At 43.5% G+C, this 23,047-nt stretch overlaps 1 protein-coding gene across 1 annotated transcript in view; it reads right to left on the reverse strand.

Annotated features, from left to right (window-relative positions):
• Positions 1–23,047, reverse strand: part of ANKRD22 (ankyrin repeat domain 22) — a 74,613-nt gene that overhangs the window by 19,517 nt on the left and 32,049 nt on the right. Inside the window, exons 2-4 of the mRNA XM_073596358.1 lie at positions 21,983–22,174; positions 19,328–19,435; positions 16,875–16,952 (exon numbers count right to left, since the gene is read on the reverse strand). Of these exons, the coding sequence (XP_073452459.1) occupies positions 16,875–16,952; positions 19,328–19,435; positions 21,983–22,174 (378 nt within the window). The remainder of the gene's footprint in view (positions 1–16,874; positions 16,953–19,327; positions 19,436–21,982; positions 22,175–23,047) is intronic.

The raw sequence follows: 23,047 nt of genomic DNA on the forward strand, positions 1-23,047 counted from the left end.
CAAAAATACAATGTGAAATTAACAAGAGACACCAACACCATCTCCTTGAGATGAAATAATACAAGATATCAATGGTGTTGTGGTAGCTTGACACACAAAACACACACAAAAATATTATGGAGTAAAACACAAAAAAAAAAAAAAACAATAAAAACACAGCCTTGAAAAAAAGACAAACACCAAAAAAAAAAAAAAAAAAAAACAGCCTTAAAAAAAACATAAAATATTTAAAAACAACCCCAAAAAAATTTGGTCAGATGTGACAAATGTAAATATATTGAGGGAATTACGATAAATAATAAAGAAAGAAGTTTGAGAGAACTCTGTGTGAATATGAGCAGCAAAACTACTTCATTCTTCTCACATTATAAAGAAGAAGAGAGTGCTCTGCATTAAACTATTTTTGACATTGCAGCGTGACGAAAGTGCTGTACCCATGCCGAATGCTATTTTTACCAGACCGAGCTGTTCCGTCTCGGAATTTCTTCTGAGCATCCGTGGCACAATTGACGCGATCGGATTTTGTTGTCGGAAAATTTTATAGCCTGCTCTCAAACTTTGTGTGATGGAAAATCCGATGGAAAATGTCCGATGGAGCCCACACACGGTCGGAATTTCCGACAACACGCTCCAATCGGACATTTTCCATCGGAAAATCCGACCGTGTGTACGGGGCATTAGAGTGAGAGCAATAATTCTAGCACTAGACCTCCTCTGCAACTCTAAACATGTAACCTGTAAAACATTTTTGAAGCGTCGCCTATGGAGATTTTTAAGTACTGAAGTTTGGCGCCATTCCACAAGTGTGCGCAATTTTAAAGCATGACATGTTAGGTATCTATTTACTCTGTGTAACATCATCTTTCATAGTATACAAAAAAAAAATAAAAATCAGGCTAATTTTATTTTTATTGTTTTAGTTATTTTTTGTATTTATGCAACAGTCCCCCCCCCCCCCCAAAGAAAAATTGCTGCGCAAATAAAAAGTTGCAATGACTGCCATTTTATTCCCTAGGGTATCTGCTAAAACTATATATATATGATGATGATGATTTTTACATGTAGGAGAGAAGTGTCAGAATTGGCCTGGGTGGCAAGGGTTATTTACCATAAGTAATATACAAATAATTGTAATATACAAATAATTCTTATATATTATTAAGGTAATTTACTATATTTTCTAAAACTGTACTCAAGCAGGTGGCTTAACGGACAAATTACTGAAGTTTGAAGTTATAACTTCAAAGTTATAACTTCAAACCAGCAATTTCACAGTAAATAGATAAATAATATATTATTATCTTATAACATATAGCATAATATATGATTTAGCTTAAACCTTTTCATCAGCAGCAGATTCTCATTTTCCCCCTTAACTGTGTGAGAAAAACATGGGATTGTGGGTAAACCTTATACCCATAAACCCATGTATTTCCTTCTAGTTAACAGGGCTGGGCTTGAAGGGAGCATGTGTCTTTTAGACACATGCCCCCATCTTAGACACTGCAGTGAGAGGCGTTCCTCCACTGCAGCATTTTTATTGGACAGCTTGAGCCAATAGTATTTTCCCATTGGTCCAAGACTCCAAGCTATCCATTGAGCTCAGTGCCTCTAACAAGAGCTGAGAGGCACTGTGAGTTCATCCTCTCAGTCCGCTGCAAACAGAGTGTGCAAGCCTGTATTTAAACTGGCCACTCTGTATGTAGCTTAGGACAGGCTACGCAAGGAGCCCCATATCTCCGAAACCATAGATGATAGGAGCCACTCTATTTTGACCAGTAGTGGGGTAGGACTTCAGCTACCTACCTTCCAAATTTGGGGTCTCTGTGACCCCAGGTCGCCGGGCTACGACCCTCAAAGCCAATTGTTTTTTGTTTTTTTTCTTTATGTTCATGGCAGGTGAGGCTCTGCCTCACCTGCCTCCCCTGACTGCACGTCCCTTTTGTACAGGACACAGGGAATGTGTCCTGGACAGCAGGTATATTCCCCCAGTATTTGAGTAATGGGGGACCCTTTTGAAGACATTGTTGAGTACTTAGGGGTTCTCACCCATGCAGGGCAAGGTGTTCCAGGGACATCTGGCTAGAGAGGACTGACTTTCAGTACTCTCTGGATTGAAAAGTCCCTACTAGGGACCAAGAATTTCAGAGGTTATCCAGGCAAAGGCAGATCTAAAATGGCGCCCGAGCCTCCAGAACCTGATGACGATACACAACTTTCGGATTTGGGACATGGTTCTCCGGCTGAAAGCCTTCATCTGTTCCCCACAGATCGCATGAGTCCCCATCCTGCTGACCCTGATGCTTTGCTAGCCAAATTCCGTAGCATTGTAAGAGATGAGATAACGGCTGCCTCCCGAAAGCTTTCCTCGGACTTGGTCCGAAGCCTTAAAGAGATCGGCCACCGCGCCAACCAATTGGAACACCGCATGGACTTGGCTACTACCGTGTTGGAGGTCCATGAGGAGGAGGTGGACAAAATGTCCGCAGAATTGGACGCTCTCAGAGATAAGCTAGAGGACGCGGAAAACAGGGCCCGCAAGGATAACCTTCGTATCCGCGGACTCCCTGAAACGATCACGGACCTACAAGGAACAGCCACCGCTTTTTTTCAAGAACTGGCCCCTGAGATCCCGGTGGAAAGGCTAGAGTTTGACCGCTTTCATCGGTCATTGGCCCCTAAACCTTCCGAAGGTCCCCCACGGGAAGTTATCATCAAATTCCACTACTATAGGACCAAGGAGAAACTCTTACAAGCTGCCCGAGAACAAAGGGATATCTCTTTTCAAGGCAACCACCTTCAAATATTTGCGGACCTCTCGCCGGTCACTATTGCCAGGCGCCGAGGTCTCAAGCCTTATCTCCAAGTTCTACAATCCAATCAGATCAAGTACAGATGGGGGTTCCCCTTTAAACTTTCTTTTTCCCACCAAGGTCGTCAGTTCCATGCCACCTCCCCATCAGGCCTAAAGCAACATCTCTAGGATCTGCAATTGGACATTCCTCTGTCTCAACCTGATGCTCAGGTTTCCAACTCTCAACCAGGTCCCTCTAGGCCCCCTCGTAAACCTCCTCAAGCATCACAACGATCACAATCTGGATCCCAGGCGCTGCGTGACCTGCAGGCCCAAAGATTCCATCAAGCTAATAATGGATGAAAAATTCCATTTCTTCATGATGTGCAGTTCATCTTTCTTGGCCGTTTGGTTCGGTGTGTCACTGACTGACTTCTAATTTCCAACCTAAATGGAGGTTTTCAATTGCTTCCTTTGGAGGACGTCCCCCTGCCGTACCTTTGCCCACTTGAACTGACTGTAGAATTGTTGGGAGGATCGTTGCCCTACTGTAGGCTGCCCCACCTGTGAGATGGCGGTCTTGGGCATGGACCAACCCACATGAGTCTCCCTGAGGGGTCTCCAACAATAGTTTGCCCCCCGAACCACGTCTACATTGCTGATGGCCCTCATGGAGAAGAGGGTTCATCAGACATAAACAAATTACTCTTAAGCCCTGGTGGGGTGGGGGGTAAAGGGTATAAGGTTTTTGGCTGGGAACAAGCCTCCACTGATGGTTATTTAGGTTGTGTGTTTGTTTTGTTCACTCGCCGGATCCCCTTGCTCCTGTTTAGTGGAATGAAGGGGCTGGCGTATTGACTTGGGTCTTGGGTGTGGGGTCTCGCCCCGTCTTCTGGGGGGGGGGGGGGGGCGGTCTTGTGGCTGTCGTCCTTGGGGGGCGGGGGGGAGACCCCTGCATCCACACCCTCAAATTGCCAATATTGCACTGAGGTTTTCATACTGTAACTCATTTAACGTTGTTTGTTTTGTTGCTATCTCTAAGTATTGTTTAAATGTCAATTTTTACATAGTCTGTTTGAATAATCTTCATTATAGGCCGGTGGTTCCGACGGACCACTGCTCCCCCCCATGGGATGGCACATGGCTAAGATATTTGTCTTGGTTATGGCCCCACCCCATTGTGGGCCTTGCCGCCCACGGCGTGATACGTCAATGTATTCACTACGTTCTCTAATTAGAGTTCTTCTCGGTATTCTCATACCTTATGTTCTTCCTTGCTTTTACCATTTTTCTCTCACTTTTCTTTCCCCCTCCCTTTCCCCTTTCCCTTGGCACCTGGGGTGTGTGGATGGAGTAGTCCATAGCGTTATAAAACTCAGTCCCAATGACCCTTCACTGGCTGTCCCTGAATGTTCAGGGTATGAATTCCCCACAAAAAAAAGTTAAAGTTTTTAAATACCTCAAGCAACAAAAGATAGATATAGCCTGTTTACAGGAAACTCATTTTTCTTCTTCTTCCTGCCCCAAATATTTCGCAGCAAATTATCCCCAAGTATATTTAGCTAATGGTCCTACTAAACAGAGAGGGGTTCTTATAGCTCTACGAAAATCGGTCCCATTTATCTGCAATAAACAGATAGCTGACCCTAATGGCAGATATCTTCTCTTACAGGGTTCTGTTCAGGATAACGAAGTAACCATTATGACCTATTACTCCACGAACGAAAATCCGGGCCCATTTCTGTCTCATGTTTGTTCCTTGTTACAGGTCCACCAAAGAGGCACCCTCCTGTTGGCGGGTGATTCGAATGTGACGCTTAATCCGGCCCTTGATAAGTACCCAGCGGACCACAAAGCCCCCCTCCTGCGGCGAAAAAATTCTGGCGGGCCCTACAAAATTTGGACCTAGTAGACCTATGGCGAGAGTTTCATCCCATGGACAGGGACTACACCCACTATTCTCATCCCCACCATTCTCACTCTAGAATTGACCATACGTTTATGTTACGGAAACACCTTCCTTTAATAGATTCGGTATCGATCCTAACAGTCCCTTGGTCTGATCACGACCCAGTTCTAACTGTTTGTCGTTCCCTACTCAACAAACCACAACAAGCTCCCTGGGTGATGAATGATTCACTTTTATCATTCAAACCGATCCTCAATGAAATCAAAGAAGCTTCTATGGAATACTTTAGACTTAATGAAGGTTCGGTCTCGTCCCCAATAACAATATGGGAGGCTTATAAAGCAGTCCTCCGGGGTCGTGTTATTCCAATAGCATCTCAGCGTTAGAGAGAAAGATTTCAGGCACGACGCAAGTTAGAACAGATCTTAGAGGATTTCTCGACGACCTTTAAACTAACCCCCACCTCTGCTAACCGCAGAGCTTTAGACAAAGCCCGTACAGACTTGGATCTATGTCTGACAGATGAAGCGGACCGTACCTTATGTTGGGCCCACCAGAAATGGTATTCTAAGGCAAACAAACCTAATGCGCAGTTGGCTAACAGATTGCGAACCTTTATCCCGAAATTTACTCCCATAAGCCTGCGCACCCGTCATAATATCCTTACGGGTAACCCTCAGCGGATTCTGGAAGAATTCCGTTACCGACTTACTAAACTCTACTCCCCCCTAAATCATTCTTCAACACAGGGCCTGAATGATTTTTTAGATAAGTTATCTTTACCTTCCCTATCGGAACCCCATATCTCCCTAATGGACCGAGATATACAGGTCTCTGAGATACTCCAGTGCATTAAGGAACTGAAAGTGGGCAAAGGACCAGGTCCGGATGGCTTCACTGCTTTGTATTATCAAAAATTTGCAGAGATCCTGGCCCCACACCTAGCGACTATGTATAACTCGGTCAAAGGAGGTCATTCATTTACGCCGGACTTGCTAACTGCCAACATAGTGATGATTCCTAAGCCAGACAAAGATCACTCCTCCTGGGCAAATTTTCAGCCAATCTCTTTAATCAATATTGACATGAAGATATTGACGAAAATTCTGGCCAACCGTTTGAATTCTTTCCTACCGCGCCTAATAAAAAAAGACCAGGTGAGATTTGTCCCCCGCAGACAGGCAAGTGATGCCATTCGACGACTCCTCCAAATCCAACATATAGTGCATGAAAGGTCCTTGGGTACAATGTTTCTTTCTTTAGATGTTAATAAAGCTTTCGATACCTTATCCTGGCCCTATTTGACACAGGTCCTTACACACTACGGCTTTGGCACCTCCTTTTTGGGCTGGGTCTCAGCCATATATCACTCCCCTCAGGCTAAAGTGCGTTACTATGGATATGAATCGCCTACTTTCCCTATTAAAAGGGGAACACGGCAGGGGTGCCCACTCTCCCCCCTTCTATTTATACTAGCACTTGAACCCCTGGCGGAGGCCATACGCTCTCATCCAGATATCTCAGGAGTAGAAATAGCAGGCAACGCGCACAAATTGTCCCTGTTTGCGGATGACATTTTATTAACCATTACTAAACCCAGAATCTCCCTCCCCAATTTATTCTCTCTCTTAGACTCCTTCGCCTAATTTTCGGGCCTTTCAGTTAATCCGGCAAAATCTAAAGCGATGTCTATTAGAAGCCCTGCAGTCGGCATTTTCGTTTCAGTGGTTAACCTTTTTACCCTATCTGGGTATTAAACTTACCCCAAAATACTCGGGATTATATCAAGCTAATTTTCCTCCACTGTTTCGAAAGCTGGAGGCTATGCTAGCCTCTTGGTCCACAATCCCGATTTCGTGGTTCGGCAGAATAGCGACGGTACGAATGACGTACCTCCCCAAATTGCTCTATTATTTTAGAGTTTTGCCAGTTCCAGTGCCTCCCCATATCATTCGAATACACCAACGTAAAATTATGCAATTTATATGGGGCCAAAAGAGGCCCAGAATCAAGAGACAAGTGCTTTACGCGCGCAGAGTCAATGGTGGCCTTTCAGTTCCTAATTTGCAAGCATATTATATAGCAGCGGGTATCGCCCCACTATCTCACCTTCATGTAAAGCAACAAATGCCCCTATGGGCCACTATTGATTTGGTCGACGCACACCTAACACCTCTAGCTTCTCTTCCTTGGCTTCCTAAAGCACATCGCACCCCTACAATAGGTCCCTGTTTAGCTCATTCCCTCAAATTGTGGGATGCGGTCAAGTATTCAGCAGGCCTAATTTCTCCTCATCTCCCACTACTTCGTATCCTCCACTGCCCTTTATTTAAACCAGGTTGTGATAATCCACTGCAATTTAAGTGGTGGTCCGATAATGGCTTCATAGATATCCATTCGTTTTTCACCCCAACCAAGATTATCTCTTTCGCAGCCTTACGTTCTTCACACGATATCCCCCTTAGGGAGCATTACAGTTACCTGCAAATTAGACATTTTCTCCGACAGCTTACAATATCTCATTCTGCCCCCTTTGTCATGACACCATTTGAAAGCCCCCAATCCTCGGGTTTGATTTCTCTAATATATACCGCTATAAATAATTCCAAGACAATACCATTGAGACCCTATCATCTCCAATGGGAGGCTGAGTTTGGGAAACAATTAGATCCGGAGGACTGGCATAGCATGACTACAGCGCTATCTAAATGTTCCAAGAATGTTCTTTTTTTAGAGAACGCGTATAAAGTCTTCTATAGATGGTATTATACTCTGGCTAGATTAGCAAGTTTCATCCCATCTTACTCCCCCCTCTGTTTTCGCGGGTGCTCACAGGAGGGCACGATGGCGCATATTTGGTGGACCTGTCCCAGGGTCTGCAGACTATGGGTTAGAGTATATGCATTATTACATAATCTTTTTAATTCCAACATAAAGCGGGACCCTTTTGAGGCCCTTTTATGGAAACCAATTGCAGAACTTCTTCGTCCTGAACGTCAGTTAGCAGCACAGATTTTCACTGCAACTAAACTCACCATAGCAAGGGCCTGGAAAACCCCGAACCTTAGTTTTGAAGCAGTTAAAAATAGTGTGAATGATATCATGGTAAATGAGAAACTTACGGCCATATTGATGGACACTCATGATAAATTCCTCAGGATATGGCAACCCTGGGTGACTTACAATCGCCCATCAAGATTTGATCAAACGCTCCTTTCCCTATAACAAGCCTCCGTTCCCCCCACCCCAGGGTCCTTCCCTCCTTTCTCTCCTTTCTACCCCCCTTCTTTCCCACTTTCAATTTCTCTCTCCTTCTCCTTATTCAGGCCCTCGGGCTTAATTCTACAAGGACCGGAAATTTAATATAATACACAAATTAGTACATTCAGAGGTATTTTATCCTCTTTAAGGTTATTCAATTTAATCTGACTTTAGTACTGGTTCTTTTTTGTTTTCTCTTTATTTTATATTTTTTATGTTATTTTTTTTTTATTTATTTCTTCATGAAACGTTATGTATTGCAACAACATCTCGTTTAGAAATCTTAGTTATTCATGTATGTTTGCAATCATATTAATATGTGCTGATACCATACCACTACGCCAGAATACGCGGGATGAGAATATGTCTTGGTATGTCGCCTGGCCTCGGCATTGTACCGCCTGAGTCCAGGCTTAAATTTTTGAATAATAGTTTCACTCGCCGGATACCGGCAGTCTTATACCTGTTAACTCATGATGTATCCATCACCGTTTTGTACTTATTTGTTGATGTATATTTTTTTCAATAAAAACCTTTTGTACAAGAATTTCAGAGGTTAGAAGAGTTTAGAGTGGGAAGAACCTCCAAACCCTGGTTACATGGACTCTGGTCCCATAGGGGGTTAAGCCACAGGCAAGGGAGTCTTGAAAAGCAGTAAAATGCAATCAGCAAATGTGTCAGTGAATCAGAGTAGAGTGGTTCAAAAGCTGTGAGCAAGTTGCCGAATTCCCTGCAGCCTTTGCAGCACCCTGAGGCAAGTGGAAACCTTAAACCCAGTGTGGGGCTGAGAGTTTGGCAGGGAGCCTGTTGAATGGTTTTCTTGACACAAGAACTATGAACGGTTTACTTTTGCTGAAGAAAGCCATTTGTGTTTGCTTGCTTTGAGAGATCAATAAAGATGGTTTGCAGTCTTTAACCACTTCAATACAGGGCACTTATACACCTTCCTGCCTAGACCAATTTTCAGCTTTCAGTGCTGTCGCAGTTTAAATGACAATTGCGCGGTCATCCATCACTGTACCCAAACTAAATTTTCATCATGTTGTTTCCACAAATAGATTTTTTTGGTGGTATTTGATCACCTCTGCGGTTTTTATTTTTTGCTAAACAAATAAAAAAAGACCGAAAATTTTGAAAAAAATAAAAGTTTTGCTTTTGTCTCTGTTATAAAATGTTGTAAATAAGTATGTTTTCTCTTTCACTGATGGGCACTGATAAGGTGGCACCGATGAGGTGGCACCAATGAGCGGACACTGACAATGGGCACTGATATGCGGCACTGATGGGCACTGGTAGGCGGCACTGATGGGTGGCACCGATATGAAGCACTGATGGGCATTGATAGACGGCACTGATGGGCACTCATGGGTGGCACTGGGTGGCAATGGTGGGCACTTATGATCACTGATAGGCGACACTGATGGGCACTGAAAGGCTGCAAAGATGGGTTCTTATGGGTGGCACTGATAGGCGGCACTGCTAGGCGGCACTGCTGGGCACTGATGGGCACTGATAGGCGACACTGCTGGGCACTGATACGCGGCACTGATATGAGGCACTGATAGGCATCCCTGGTGGCACTGGCAGTGGTAGGCATTGTGAGTGGGCACTGATTGGCAGCTGCCTGGGTATTGATTGGCAGCTGCCTGGGCACAAATTAGTATTTCCCTGGGGGTCTAGGGGGGCATACCTGGTGGTCTAGTGTGGATGGCCATCCTGGTGGTCCTGGGCGACATGATGGTGGTCCTGGGTGGGATTCGAGGGGGGGCTGTGCTGATAAATAATCAGCACAGACCCCCCCCTTGTCAGGAGAGCAGCCGATCGTCTCTCCTCTACTCGCGTCTGTCAGACGCAAGTGAGGAAAAGCCGATCACCGGCTCTTCCCATTTACATTGTGATCAGCCGTGATTGGACACGGCTGATCACGTGGTACAGAGTCTCCGTCAGAGACTCTTTACTGAGATCGTAGTTGCGGTGGGTCAGAGTGACCCACCGCAACAATGATCGCCGCGATGCGCACCCCCAGGGGCGCGCAGCAGCTTAATATCCTGAGGACGTCATATGATGCCCAGTCAGGTTATTGAAACCACTTTACAGCCGTCATTCTGCTATATGGCGGGCAGCAAGTGGTTAAAGTAAAGACGTTTACAAGTAGAATGCTGGTGATCTGGAGCAGGCAGTGATCGGGCAAGAAAATCCCAACAGGCTGGTTGTATGGAAGTCGATAGATTGATTGACTTCGGTACAACCAGCCTGCCCTAGAGGGTTTGAAATTTGGCTCGTTCCTGCTGAATTTCAATCCATCTACGACCGGCTTATAAAAGGGAAGTATACAGAATTATTTTTTACACAGGGTAGGGAGGATACTTACAGGGGAGAGGGGAAGGAACATTTTTAAGACTAGTTAGTGTAAAGCTTGAATTCCACTTTAACCGGTTCAGGTCTGCCCTATAGAAGTTTTACTGCTACAGGGCGGCACCTGTGCGCCTGATCATGTATGTATGTATGTATGTATGTATGTATATATATATATATATATATATATATATATATATATATATATATATATATATATATCACTTACCCCCGAGGGAGCTGCTGGTTATTTTTTTGGGTCTTTGCCGTTACCCCTTACTCACAGTTCACCATACCAGAAACTTATGCCATGTACACACGGTTGGACTTTTTGACAACAAAGGTCCGACGGACTTTCGACGGACATTCTAACGACCGGACTTGCCTACACACGATCACACCAAAGTCCAACGGATTTCTTACGCGATGACGTACGACCGGACTAAAATAAGGAAGTTGATAGCCATTAGCCAATAGCTGCCCTAGCGTAGTTTTTTGTCCGTCGGACTATCATACAGACAAGCGGATTTTTCGACCGGACTCAAGTCCGTCGGAAAGATTTGAAGCATTTTCCAAATCTAACCAAGTCCGTCAGATTTTCGACCGAAAAAGTCCGCTGCAGGTCTGATGAAGCCCACACACGGTCGAATTGTCTGCCGGACCAGTCCGGTCGAAAAGTCCGCTCGTGTGTACGCGGCTTTAGAGTCTGTACTGGGCCTTGCACCCACTGATATATGCACCATTCACTTGGTTCCTTTTCCAATGCTTTTTTATTAAACAACTTAAACAGTAGAGGGATGGAGGGTTCAAGGGGAAGCTCAGATACCTTGTGCAGATCACTGAGGAACTTTTAGATCCCGGAGACAAGTACTCCTTTAGTCAACAGATCTTGTTCATCTGGATAGGCCTCTCTCACTGACCTAGCAGCCGGAATGATGCACGGACAAAAAGTCTCTGCCACAGACTTGATAAGAACAATAATGGTTGAACAATCCTCTGCCACAGGATTTAGTATTAGTTGAACGATCCTCTGCCACAGGATTTAGTGTTAGTTGAACACAGCAACACAGTACCAGTAATTCCTTTAAGCCATCTGGCAGTACTGTGAGGTAGGTTGGTTAAGATGCATCCTCGAATTGAGTCACTAGGCTCCTCTTGAGATACCAGCCTTTCGCTTGGTCCTCTCCAAGATGAGTCCTCCCTGGATCTTTCAATTGCTCGGCTTCTTCCCGCAGGACAGACATCACAGGATCACCTCTGAACCAGTAGGCCCCAGATAGCCTCGGGCCAGCAGGGCCCCGAGACAGAAAAGGAGTTGTCACATACCTTAGGCCAGGTGGGCCAGGAGGTGAGGGAGAGAAAAAAAATGGCGTCTGCCCCTTAACCACTTCCCTACCCGCCCATAGTCATATGACGTCCACAGATGGGATCTCCCATCCTGGGTGGACGTCATATGACGTCCTGGGATTCCCGGCTGTCTAGGGGGGCGCGCGCGCACCGCCGGGAGCGCGCGCCGCGTTCCTCGGGACCCGGTGCGTGTGCCCGGCGGCCGCGATGGCCGCCGGGCACCCGCGATTGCCCGTTAACCGGGCCGGCATGTGGATCTGTGTGTGTAAACACACAGATCCACAGCCTGTCAGCTCTGAGGAGAGCGATCTGTGTTCCCAGAACGGAGGAACACAGATCGGTCTCCTCCCCTAGTGCGTCCCCTCCCTCTTCAGTTAGAATCATTCCCTAGGAAACATATTAACCCCTCCCCGCCCCCTAGTGGTTAACCCCTTCACTGCCTGTCACATTTACACAGTAATCAATGCAATTTTATAGCATTGATCGCTGTATAAATGTGATTGGTCCCAAAAATGTGTCAAAAGTGTCCGATGTGTCCGCCATAATGTCGCAGTCACCAAAAAAAATCGCGATCGCCGCTAAAAAAAATAAAAAAATATTTTTTTTAAAAAATGCCATAAATCTATCCCGTATTTTGTAGACGCTATAACTTTTGCGCAAACCAATCAATATACGGTTATTGCGATTTTTTTTACCAAAAATATGTAGAAGAATACGTATCGGCCAAAACTGAGGAAAAAATGTGTTTTAAAAAAAAAAAAAATTGGGATATTTATTATAGCAAAAAGTAAAAAATATTGTGTTTTTTTCAAAATTGTCGCTCTTCTTTTGTTTATAGCGCAAAAAATAAAAACCGCAGAGGCGATCAAATACCACCAAAAAAAAGCTCTATTTGTGGTGAAAAAAAGGACGTCAATTTCTTTTGGGTACAACGTCGCACGACCGCGCAATTGACGTTTAAAGTGCAACAGTGCTGAAAACTAAAAATTGGCCTGGGAAGGAAGGGGGTGAAATTGCCCGGTATTGAACCGGTTAAATATCCCTTCCCAGAAGGCACAGCGGTGAACACTCCCACTAGGCTGTTCCTGGGAAAAAAGATATTCAATACAACTTAGCCTGTTGCCCTTCCACCACTGGCCTGTGGTGACAACGACACCTACAGACGACAGTGTGGAACTGCATGCAACATAGCCAATGCTGGAACAGAGGCTAATTTAGCCATAACATTGAATCTGAACTATATACAGAACAGATACCCACTAAATTTACATACGAGTGCCTGGTCAACAGGAGCAGGGCGCTACATACATACATACACACATATATATACACACATACATACATACACACACACACATATATACATACATATACATACATACACACACGTGATCCGACATGCATTACACACAGCGGCAGCTAGCACGCGCCGATCGTTGGGCAGATAGGTGGTCTGCCTATGTAAACAAGGCAGATCCCTATTTCTGACAGGAGGGAAAGCATGGATCCTGTGTCTCTGCAAAGCAGAAACTAGGATCCAGGTCTTCCCCTAGTAAAACCACCCCCCACAGTTTACAAAAACACTGGCTAGGCACACAGTTAACCCTTTGATCGCACCTGATGTTTAACCTCTTCCCAGCCAGTGTTATTAGTACAGTGGCAGTGCATATTTTTAGCACTGATCACTATTAGTGTCACTGGTCCCCAAAAAAGTGTCAAAAGTGTCAGTTAGTGTCAAAATGTCTGCCGCAATATCGCAGTCCCACTATAAGTCACTGATCACCGTCATTACTAGTAAAAAATAAATAAAATTAAAATATCCCATAGTTCGTAGTGCTATATAACTTTTGCGCAAACCAATCAATATACACTTATTGGAATTTTTTTTATCAAACATATGTAGCAGAATACATATTGGCCTAAATTTATGAAGAAATTAGATTTTTAAAACATTTTTATTGCTTGCGTTTTGTAGCAGAAAATAAAACATCTTGTTTTTTTTTTCAAAATTGTAGGTCTTTTTTTGTTTATGGCGCAAAAAAGAAAAAAAAATGCACGAGGTGATCAAATACCACCAAAGAAAGCTCTATTTGTGGGAAAAAAAGGACATCAATTTTATTTGGGTACAGCATCGCACGACAGCACAATTGTCAGTTAAAATAACGCAGTGCCGTATCGCAAAAAATGGCCTGGTCAGGAAAGGGGGTAAATCTTCCGGAGGTCAAGTGGTTAAGGAAAAGTGCAATGGTGCTGTATAAGCGCATCGCACCACCTTTCATTACCACTATACAATGGACACCAGCCTGCAGCTTGTTACCATGTAGGCTGGTGTTAAGGAGCGTACATGTAGCACAATTCACTATGCTTACACTTAATTCAATAAGATTTGAAAACAAGAGTCACTTGGCTAAATTAGAAAGTCTTTTCCTTTTGTTAAAGCTTTGTGAATTGAGTATATGGATTTTTTTTTTTTTTGTTATTGGAGAGAAAAAAAAAAGAAAAAAAAAAAAAAACACACACTAAAACATGTATAATAAAAAAATACCAGCTGTTTTGAAAGAATATAGAAGGATGGAGTAGAAAGATCTACAGCAATTTATAGTGTACAGAAGTTACATATAACATACACTGAGGTTTTATTTCTTTGTTTTGATGATGGAATTATACTTTTTAAATAGTCTCATAGAAGAGCTGACTATCGTTGCTCCGGGGACATTGCATTCAGGTATTAGACCAATATCCCATCTAATGCACTTAATACACAATGGAATTGAACTGCATACAGCTGCTTAATGTGTTCTTGTCAGCGCATGAAATCACGACTACCAATAAATCACCATTAGCCAGCTGAGGCACTTGTGAGCTGATGCTACATTAGGCTAGAGGCTCTTTCCTAGATTAGTGTGTCAGATGATGAGTATGATAGTCTCTAAACAAGATCAGAAAGACAGAGGACTGGTATTTTAGAAAACGAACCTATGGTGTCCACCAAAAGATTGGGCTGAATCACCACCTGACTTCTTCTATTTCTTGGTGAATCCATTGGCAAATTTCCCAGTCTCTTTCTGCTCAAACTTCCCAGTCATTGTTACATTCGCTCTAATAGAAGGCAAATTAAAAATCCATCAAGGAGTGTAGGTACCACTTGTAATGCCTTGGGTAAATGTAGAGGAACTCAAGGGGGTTGGATCACCTGTGTTCCAAAGATACAGGCCTGAGGCTTTAGTAGTATACCGAAAGTTTCATACACAAAAGTGTATGTTATCTCAACATATATTGGGAAATATCAGAACACAATTAGACCCCCCTGTCAGAACACAATAGCTCAGTGGTGGAGATCACAGTACTAACATTGTTTGTGTTATTACAGCGATCCGTCCATTTTTTTTTTTGTTCAGCCCGTGGGGTTGAACGAAAAAAAAGAGACTCCCTGTGTGTACCTGGCATTAGTTAATCCAGAAAAGCAAAAGTGGTGGAGATAAAGTTTGCCATGGAAGGAGTGTTGCATTGCTCTATATCCCATGCTCCATGTCCAATCCTGTTTTCTTAGGTTTCATTCACACAAGCATATGTGTATTTTCTGCATGGAATGCAGGCTCTTTCTGGCAGAGCTAGCAGAAGATCCTGCATAAAATACAATCTTAAAGGACTTGAATTTATAGGCATTTAGTTGCATACAACATTTAGAAATGTGCAATCTTCTAATGACTTAATGTGTGCATGCGTTTATATGCATTTGCACATGTACTGGTGTAAAATTGGCAGGTATGTATAGCCCCAAACACAGCTGTGTCCTACTTTTTTGTAAGCCTCTAAACTCAGCGCACACTTTTGTTTGCAAGAAGCAGCTGTTTGTATGCCACTGATTCATATAGTGATATGTTTAGAGGTGTACAAAACAATATGCTGTATGCATATAAACGCTGCATTTTAGATGCCTGTGTGAATGAGCCCTTAATGTGAAAATTGCTAAGTTTCCCTGAATTTATACAGTGGACACTGTTGAATGGATAATATATGAAAAGGTTTGAATTGGTATGCTGTAAGAAGCTGTTGAGAGGCTGCTGATAATTAGTAATGGGCTCGGGCATGTTTGGATCGAACACGCCAGGTAGCCGTCACTGCACACCGCCAATCATAGGCAGTGAAGCATTTCCGAACCAGCAGTTGTACATACACACTCTGCCTATGTTTGGCAGTGTGTAGTGCCGGCTTCCTGGTGGGTTCAAATATGCCTGAGCCCAGGGACGTTGCTAGGTCTACAAAAGATCTGGGGCTAGAGCCCATAGCAGAGAAGTAAAGAAAGTCATACGCTTGGGCGGGCATACACATGTATATAATATACATGTGTGTAATTATATATTACATCAGGGTCCCCAGAGAGCCCCCCATTACATCAAGGTCCCCAGAGAGCCCCCCCACTTACATAATGGTCCACACAGAGCCTCCCCCTTACATCAGGGTGCCCAGAGAGCCTCCCCTTACATCAGGGTCCCCAGAGAGCCCTCCTTACATTAGGGTCCCCAGAGAGCCCCTCCTTACATTAGGGTCCCCAGAGAGCCCCTCCTTACATTAGGGTCCCCAGAGAGCCCCTCCTTACATTAGGGTCCCCAGAGAGCCCCCCCACTTACATCAGGGTCTCCAGAGAGCCCCTCCTTACCTCAGAGTCCCCAGAGAGCTGCTCCTTGCATCAGGGTCACCAGAGAGAGGATGGGCAGTTAGAGATGATGTCATCTGTCTGCTGCCTGCGTCTGCGCAGTGAGAGCAGAACAGCAGTGTTTCAGGGTGGGCGGTGAGAGATGTCATCTCTCTGCTCTCTCCCCCGCCCGGCTCTCCCGTGCTGCCTGCCCACTCTCCGGTGCTGCCCGCCACACTCATGGCCCGGCTGCAGGGAGGCCACGGCTGTCTGAGAGACTCAGGGCTTTGGGCCCCAGATTTGGGGCTATAGCCCCAAAAGCCATCCTCTAGCGACGCCACTGCCTGAGCCCATTCCTACTGAAAATGAACGAACGATGAAGAAAGATACTGAGTTAGTTTCACAGTCTCTAATGTCTAATATAATCATGTGCACATAATGAGAAATATTAGTATAAAAATATGCCTTTGACGTTTTGGTTAGGCCACCTTCCTTTTCATCATACAGAGACAATATAAAACAAGTGAACGTAATACGACAATATAACACTCAGCTTATTTTCTATGACCTACGTTGTCTGCAGCATTGACATCAACGCCTGAGTGCAGTAAAATTCTGATCAGTCTCTCATTCTGTTTGCTCTTTGAAATCTGCAACAGGACACATTCATATTAAAAGTGTAATCGCTGTATTGGTGGCAAAGTGTACATTGATTTTAGAAGGAAGACCACAAATAGGGTTAAGATTTCTCAAACAATTATTTCACATACTTTCAAACCCATGAGTAATATAGAAACACGTTTCCTGATAAACATATGTTACAGAAGAATATGTATATATTTTTTTTTTGTTTTGTTTTGAATGAAGTGATTGTAGTCATATTTGTGCACTTGCAACAAAACAATTGAGTACTGTCTGTGATACTTTTGCACTAACAGTTACATTTTCAGGACAAGCTTTCGTCCACATCTTGGACCGAGAAGAATGAAACCTTGAGGCTGGGTTCACACTGCTGCGGTGCGGGAACGCAGCGAATTTACTGCGGGTTCCCGCATCGCTCCAGCTCGCACGGCAGTTCACACTGCCATATGCGAACTGCTGGGGAGTGTCATACAATGTTAATGACACCCCCAGTTCAGCCCGCATATCGCAATGCGAACTGACAATTCGGACATTTTCGGATCGCATAGGTGTGAACACCCATGCGATCCGATTTTGGTCCGAACAAAAAAAAGGGTCCTGTGCGAGTTTGGACCGAATGCGGTGCGATATCAGCCATACTATCTGTATGGCTGATATCGCACAGCACAGACATCGCATGTGATGTGAACAGCAGTGCGCTGCGAATCACATGCGATGTCTGCCACCGCAGCAGTGTGAACCCAGCCTGAATCCCGAAATCTTGTCCTAAAAAGGTAACTGAAAATGCAAATAAAAAAAACTTATCACAGATAGTATTCAGTTGTTTAGTCTTCTTTTTTTTTTTTTTTTTTTTAATTGACAATTTTTATTAAGGTTTTATATTTTTCCAATACAAAAAAGAGAAGAAGAAAAAAAACTAAGAATTTTTACAAAGTTCCAAGAGCGAACTGTCATGTCATACACACATATGTCGTATAGAGGCTCCAAATCTACAGCCACGTTCAGCTACAATTGTTTCATCTTTCATATGATGATATACCATCTTGCTTGAGGTGATTGTAGCCATATTAGTGCACTTGCGACCATAAACAGCACTCAATGGATGATATACAAAATACAATAGATAAATGAAGATTATGGCATGGTTGTACTAGATATACTTTTCTTCAAGGATAAGAATAAACATTTATTTGGATACAAATTTCACGTTCTGACAATCAATTTTCTTCCTTCATTTCCCTACATTAAGAGCCCCATAATATAATTTGGGTCCCTGCTACTTAAAGTGGTTCTAAAGGCAAAAAAGTTATTTTTTTTACCCTAATGCATTCTCTGCATTAAAGGTGAAAACCTTCATGTGTCTGTGCCTTAAGAGGCATGTATCCTGTGTCATATTTACAATGTGTGCTATAGTGACGGTATATGTTGTGTGTGGTCATGCACTGTAATTAAGAAGGGTGAACGTTCACAGTGGTGTTCAGTAAGTGGTGTTCATCCATCAAGAAGTGTTTTTAATACTTAGAAGTAGTTCTTACCTCTAGGCAGTGCTGGGAAAAGGTCATCTAAAGTCCAGGGTGAACATGCCAAATTGCCCCCCCCCCCCCAAGACGTATAAGCATTATGTGTCAGCAAAAATCCCCTATGTATAAATATCCCCCTCCTCCCAATAAAATCCACCCCCTGCTGAAATCCCCTTTCCCAGCATTTATTTTTTCCCCCAACCCCCCCTAGCTCAAATCCTCTCATTCCTCATATGCCTCCAGCATAAATCCACCCCTCCCCGAAAAAAATTTCACCCTCCTAGTACAAATCCTCTACCCCTCAAATTTGCCCTCTGAGCACAAATCCTCTCCCCCCACTCCAAATCCCCCCCTCCCGGCAAAAAATTCTCCCCAATCCCCCATCCTAGCACAAATTCCCCAGCCCCAAATTTCCCCTTCTATCACAAATACCCCCAATCATTCCTCCTAGCACAAATCCCCTCCTCCCTGCCATATTAAATTTTCTAGCAAATTCCCTTTCCTAGCACAAATCTTCTTTCCCCATCCCAACACAAATCCCCTCAATTCACTACTCCTAGCACACCTCCCCAAATTTCCCCTCCTAGAACATTTCTTATCCCCTGCCGTCCCCAGCTTTCCTCCTCCCAAAACAAATCCCCTCAACCTTGTCATGCCCCCCCACCTCTCATGATACCACAGTGCCCAGGGCAGCTTCCCCTCCTGCCCACCCCTTGTCCCGGCCCTGCCTCTAGGTAAACCCCTCATGGCCTGATTCTTGCTTGAATGTAGCAGGCGATGTCCACATTTGGCAGAGATTGGTCTGAAAATGGCTACCATTGGTTGCAAAAACAACCCTTTAACAATACCCTTTCTATACTCACCATGATAACATATCCAATGAGCATAACCGGCATCAGGATTATAATCAACAAGTAGTCCAGAAAACTGAACCTTTTTCTTACAGCATAGTGCAAACATGTCCTTTCCTTCTGTAATCAGATAAGAAGAAATGGCTTTCAGTTGAAATGTCAGCATGTCACCTTCACTTACCATTTATGTAATCCAAATGTATGTTTGATTTGTGGGTAACAGTAGTATTGACATTGGAGATTTGTTAAATGTTTGTTATAACAAATGAGGGGAAAGGGATTATTCATATCAAAGTACACTGGTAATCTAAGAGCAGAACTACCTAAATGCAAACAAAATTATTTGGCAGAAATAATCTTTCACTACTCTGTTATGGTATGGGATGTTCCAAGGCTGCAGAAAGATTAGAAGAGCTCAGTGTTTTAGAGGGATCTGGTTCTAGCACCAGTATTCCATTGGAAAAAGGTTTCTATATAAAACAAAAGAAAATTAATAAAAAAAGGTGTCACTTAGTGCAGCAATCAAATCAAGATAATCAAATCAAGAGCTCCAGTTTATGATCATTTCAGGTATTTATATAGCGTTGTCAATTTACAGAGCACTTTTCATATATATTGTACATTTACATCAGTCCCTGCCCTCTAGAATCTTACAATCTAGGGTCCCTAACTCACATTCATACACATAGTACGGCCAATTTAGACAGCAGCCAATAAACCTACCAGCACGTCTTTGGAGTGTGGGTGGAAATCGGACGACCCAGTGGAAACCCACACAGGCACAAGGAGAACATGCAAACTCCAGGTTAAGAACTAAATCATCTTCTTCCACCTTGCAATGTTTTTAAACATAGGTGTGCGCATAGTGTGTGCCAGGTGGGCCTGGGCACGCCCTAATCACCCTCAGTGCAGATTCCCTCTGTGTCAACCCCCCTATATTTCAGAATGGAGAGTGGGGGAAGGGGCCAGTAATTATGTCATTTACGGGCCCCTTCCATTTCTGATCAGTACCGATCACTTACTGTGATTGTAAAAAATAAAATCTTAAAAAGCTCCTAAACTAAGCCTAAACTTGTTGGAGTACTTCTGGAACTGGATTCAGGGCTGGCACTGAACAGGTAGGAGGGACCTCTAGTCCTATGTGTGAGCTACACTGTGAAGAGTTAGAGGTCATGCTGCCATTTTTTGCAGGTTTGGAGGCCCCTTATGCAAGTTTGAAATCGCCATTTGTTTTTATACTGGATGTTTTTATCCGGTTCCCGACCGGCCGCCGCCGTTTAACTGCGGCAGGTTGGCTCCTCTGGGCGAGCCACCACAACTGTATGTCGGCCCTTTAGGACGCTGTAGGAGGTACGCCCGCAGCGTGTGCCCAGAGCCGATGCGAGTGCCTGACGGCGGCGATGACCGGCGGGCACCCGCGATCGCTCGTGACAGAGCGAGAACCGGGATCTGTGTGTGTAAACACACAAATCCTGGTTCTCTCAGGGGAGAGGAGAGAGATTGTGTGTTCCCACTAAGTATGAACACCGATCTCTCTCCTACCCTATTCAGTTCGATCCTCCCTACAGTTAGAACACACCTAGGGAACACAGTAAACCCCTTGATCGCCCCCTAGTGTTAACCCCTTCCCTGCCAGTGACACTTATACAGTAATCAGTGCATTTTTATAGCACTGATCACTGTATAATTGTCACTGGTCTCAAAAATGTGTCAAAACTGTCCAATTTGTCCGCCGCAATATCACAGTCCTGATAAAAATCGCAGATCACCGCCATTACTAGTAAAAAAAAAATAATAAAAATGCCATAAATCTATCCCCTATTTTGTAGACGCTATAACTTTTGCGCAAACCAATCAATATACGCTTATTGTTGATTTTTTTACCAAAAATATGTGGAAGAATACAGATCGGCCTATTCTGAGGAATTTTTTATTTTTTTTTTTAAATTGGGATATTTATTATAGCAAAAAGTAAAAGTAAAAGATAGTGTTTTTTTTCAAAATTGTTGCTCTTCTTTTGTTTATAGCACAAAAAATAAAAAACCGCCGAGGTGATCAAATACCACCAAAAGAAAGCTCTATTTGTGGGAAAAAAAGGAGGTCAATTTTGTTTGGGTACAACATCACACGACTGCGCAATTGTCAGTTAAAGCGACGCAGTGCCGAATCGCAAAAAAATGGCCTGGTCATTGAGCAGCCAAATCTTCCGGGGCTGAAGTGGTTAATGTATATTTGGGTATTATTAAATACACTAAGAGCAAATATATTGTTTTCGGTTGGTAACTCCATGCTGATGACTGGTACTATCCCCTGGTGAAGTGGATTAGAGCAGTCTGGTCCTGCCATCTGTGGAGCGAGAATGGTGATGCTGGATGCCATTTACACAAAGCGCTTATTGCTGTTCTAGTAATAGACAACATATTCCTCTGGTCATATTTCTACCATTGGTGAAGGATTGGCACTATGGGTGTTTCTAAGCGTTGGGTGAAGGCTGAAGTGGAGCACTTTTATAGGTTTTACACCTATAACAATATGAACTGTTTATTTTTGTTTTTCTGACAAACTTCAGTTTATGGTCACATTTTTGTGGACACTTATTATTTTAGCGCTGACATTTTGTTATAATATGAATGTTTCTACTTCCAGAAAATAACACTTTTTACTTACATTATTTCTGAGGTTTACATCTGCTTTCATAGATAGCAAGTAACTGACTATTTTGATATGACCGCGCCGACAGGCACATATCAGTGGAGTATCACCACCAAAATTATCCTTCACATTCAGATTTTTGGGATCTTCTGCTAACAGGAGCTCAACATCATCTAGGTCATTGTCATACGCAGCTTGACAAATTGGCTGGTGAAAAAAAAGTAAAGTCAATGATTGGTCATAAACACTAATCTAACAGCATTATATTTTAGGATGATGAGTGGCTGACCATTGTTTCTTCCATCCTAAACATTGATGGCCAACCTCTCCACAACACAACTTACATAAAATAAAAACAGTACAAGATTCATTTTTTTCCCCTAACATACACCATACTACTAGTATTGGGACGCCTGCCTTTACACACACATGAACTTTAATGGCATCCCAGTCTTAGTCCGTAGGGTTAAATATTGAGTTGGTCCACCCTTTGCAGCTATAACAGCTTGACTGACCTCAACCCAATAGAACACCTTTGGGATGAATTTGAGCGGAGACTGCAAGCAAGGCCTTCTCGTCCAACATCAGTGCCTGACCTCACAAATGCGCTTCTGAAAGAATGGTCAAACATTCCCATAGACACACTCCTAAACCTTGTGGACATCCTTTCCAGAAGAGTTAAAGCTGTTATAGCTGCAAAGGATGGGCAAACTCAATATTGAACCCTACAGACTAAGACTGGGATGCCATTAAAAGTTCAAGTGCGTGTAAAGGCAGGCGTCCCACATACATATAATGTATGTGGATGGCAGTTATAGGGATAAGGACACTACTATAGGTTGTTTCACAAAAAGGGTTGAAGTGTTATAAAATAAGGGTCTGTTGATGTGTTTCCAATATAGGTAATACAACTTTCTTCAACAGAAAAATTGCACAGACTTTAGATATATCAGTATCTGCAGTAGATAATCTCATCAAAAGATTCAAAAGAATCTGGAGAAATCTCTGTGTGCAAGGGATAAAGCTGAAACACAATATTGGATGCCCAATATCTTCAGGCCCTCAGATGCCACAGCATTA

Source organism: Aquarana catesbeiana, linkage group LG08 (genome assembly GCF_042186555.1).
Source record: "Aquarana catesbeiana isolate 2022-GZ linkage group LG08, ASM4218655v1, whole genome shotgun sequence".
NCBI classification, from domain to species: Eukaryota; Metazoa; Chordata; class Amphibia; order Anura; family Ranidae; genus Aquarana; species Aquarana catesbeiana.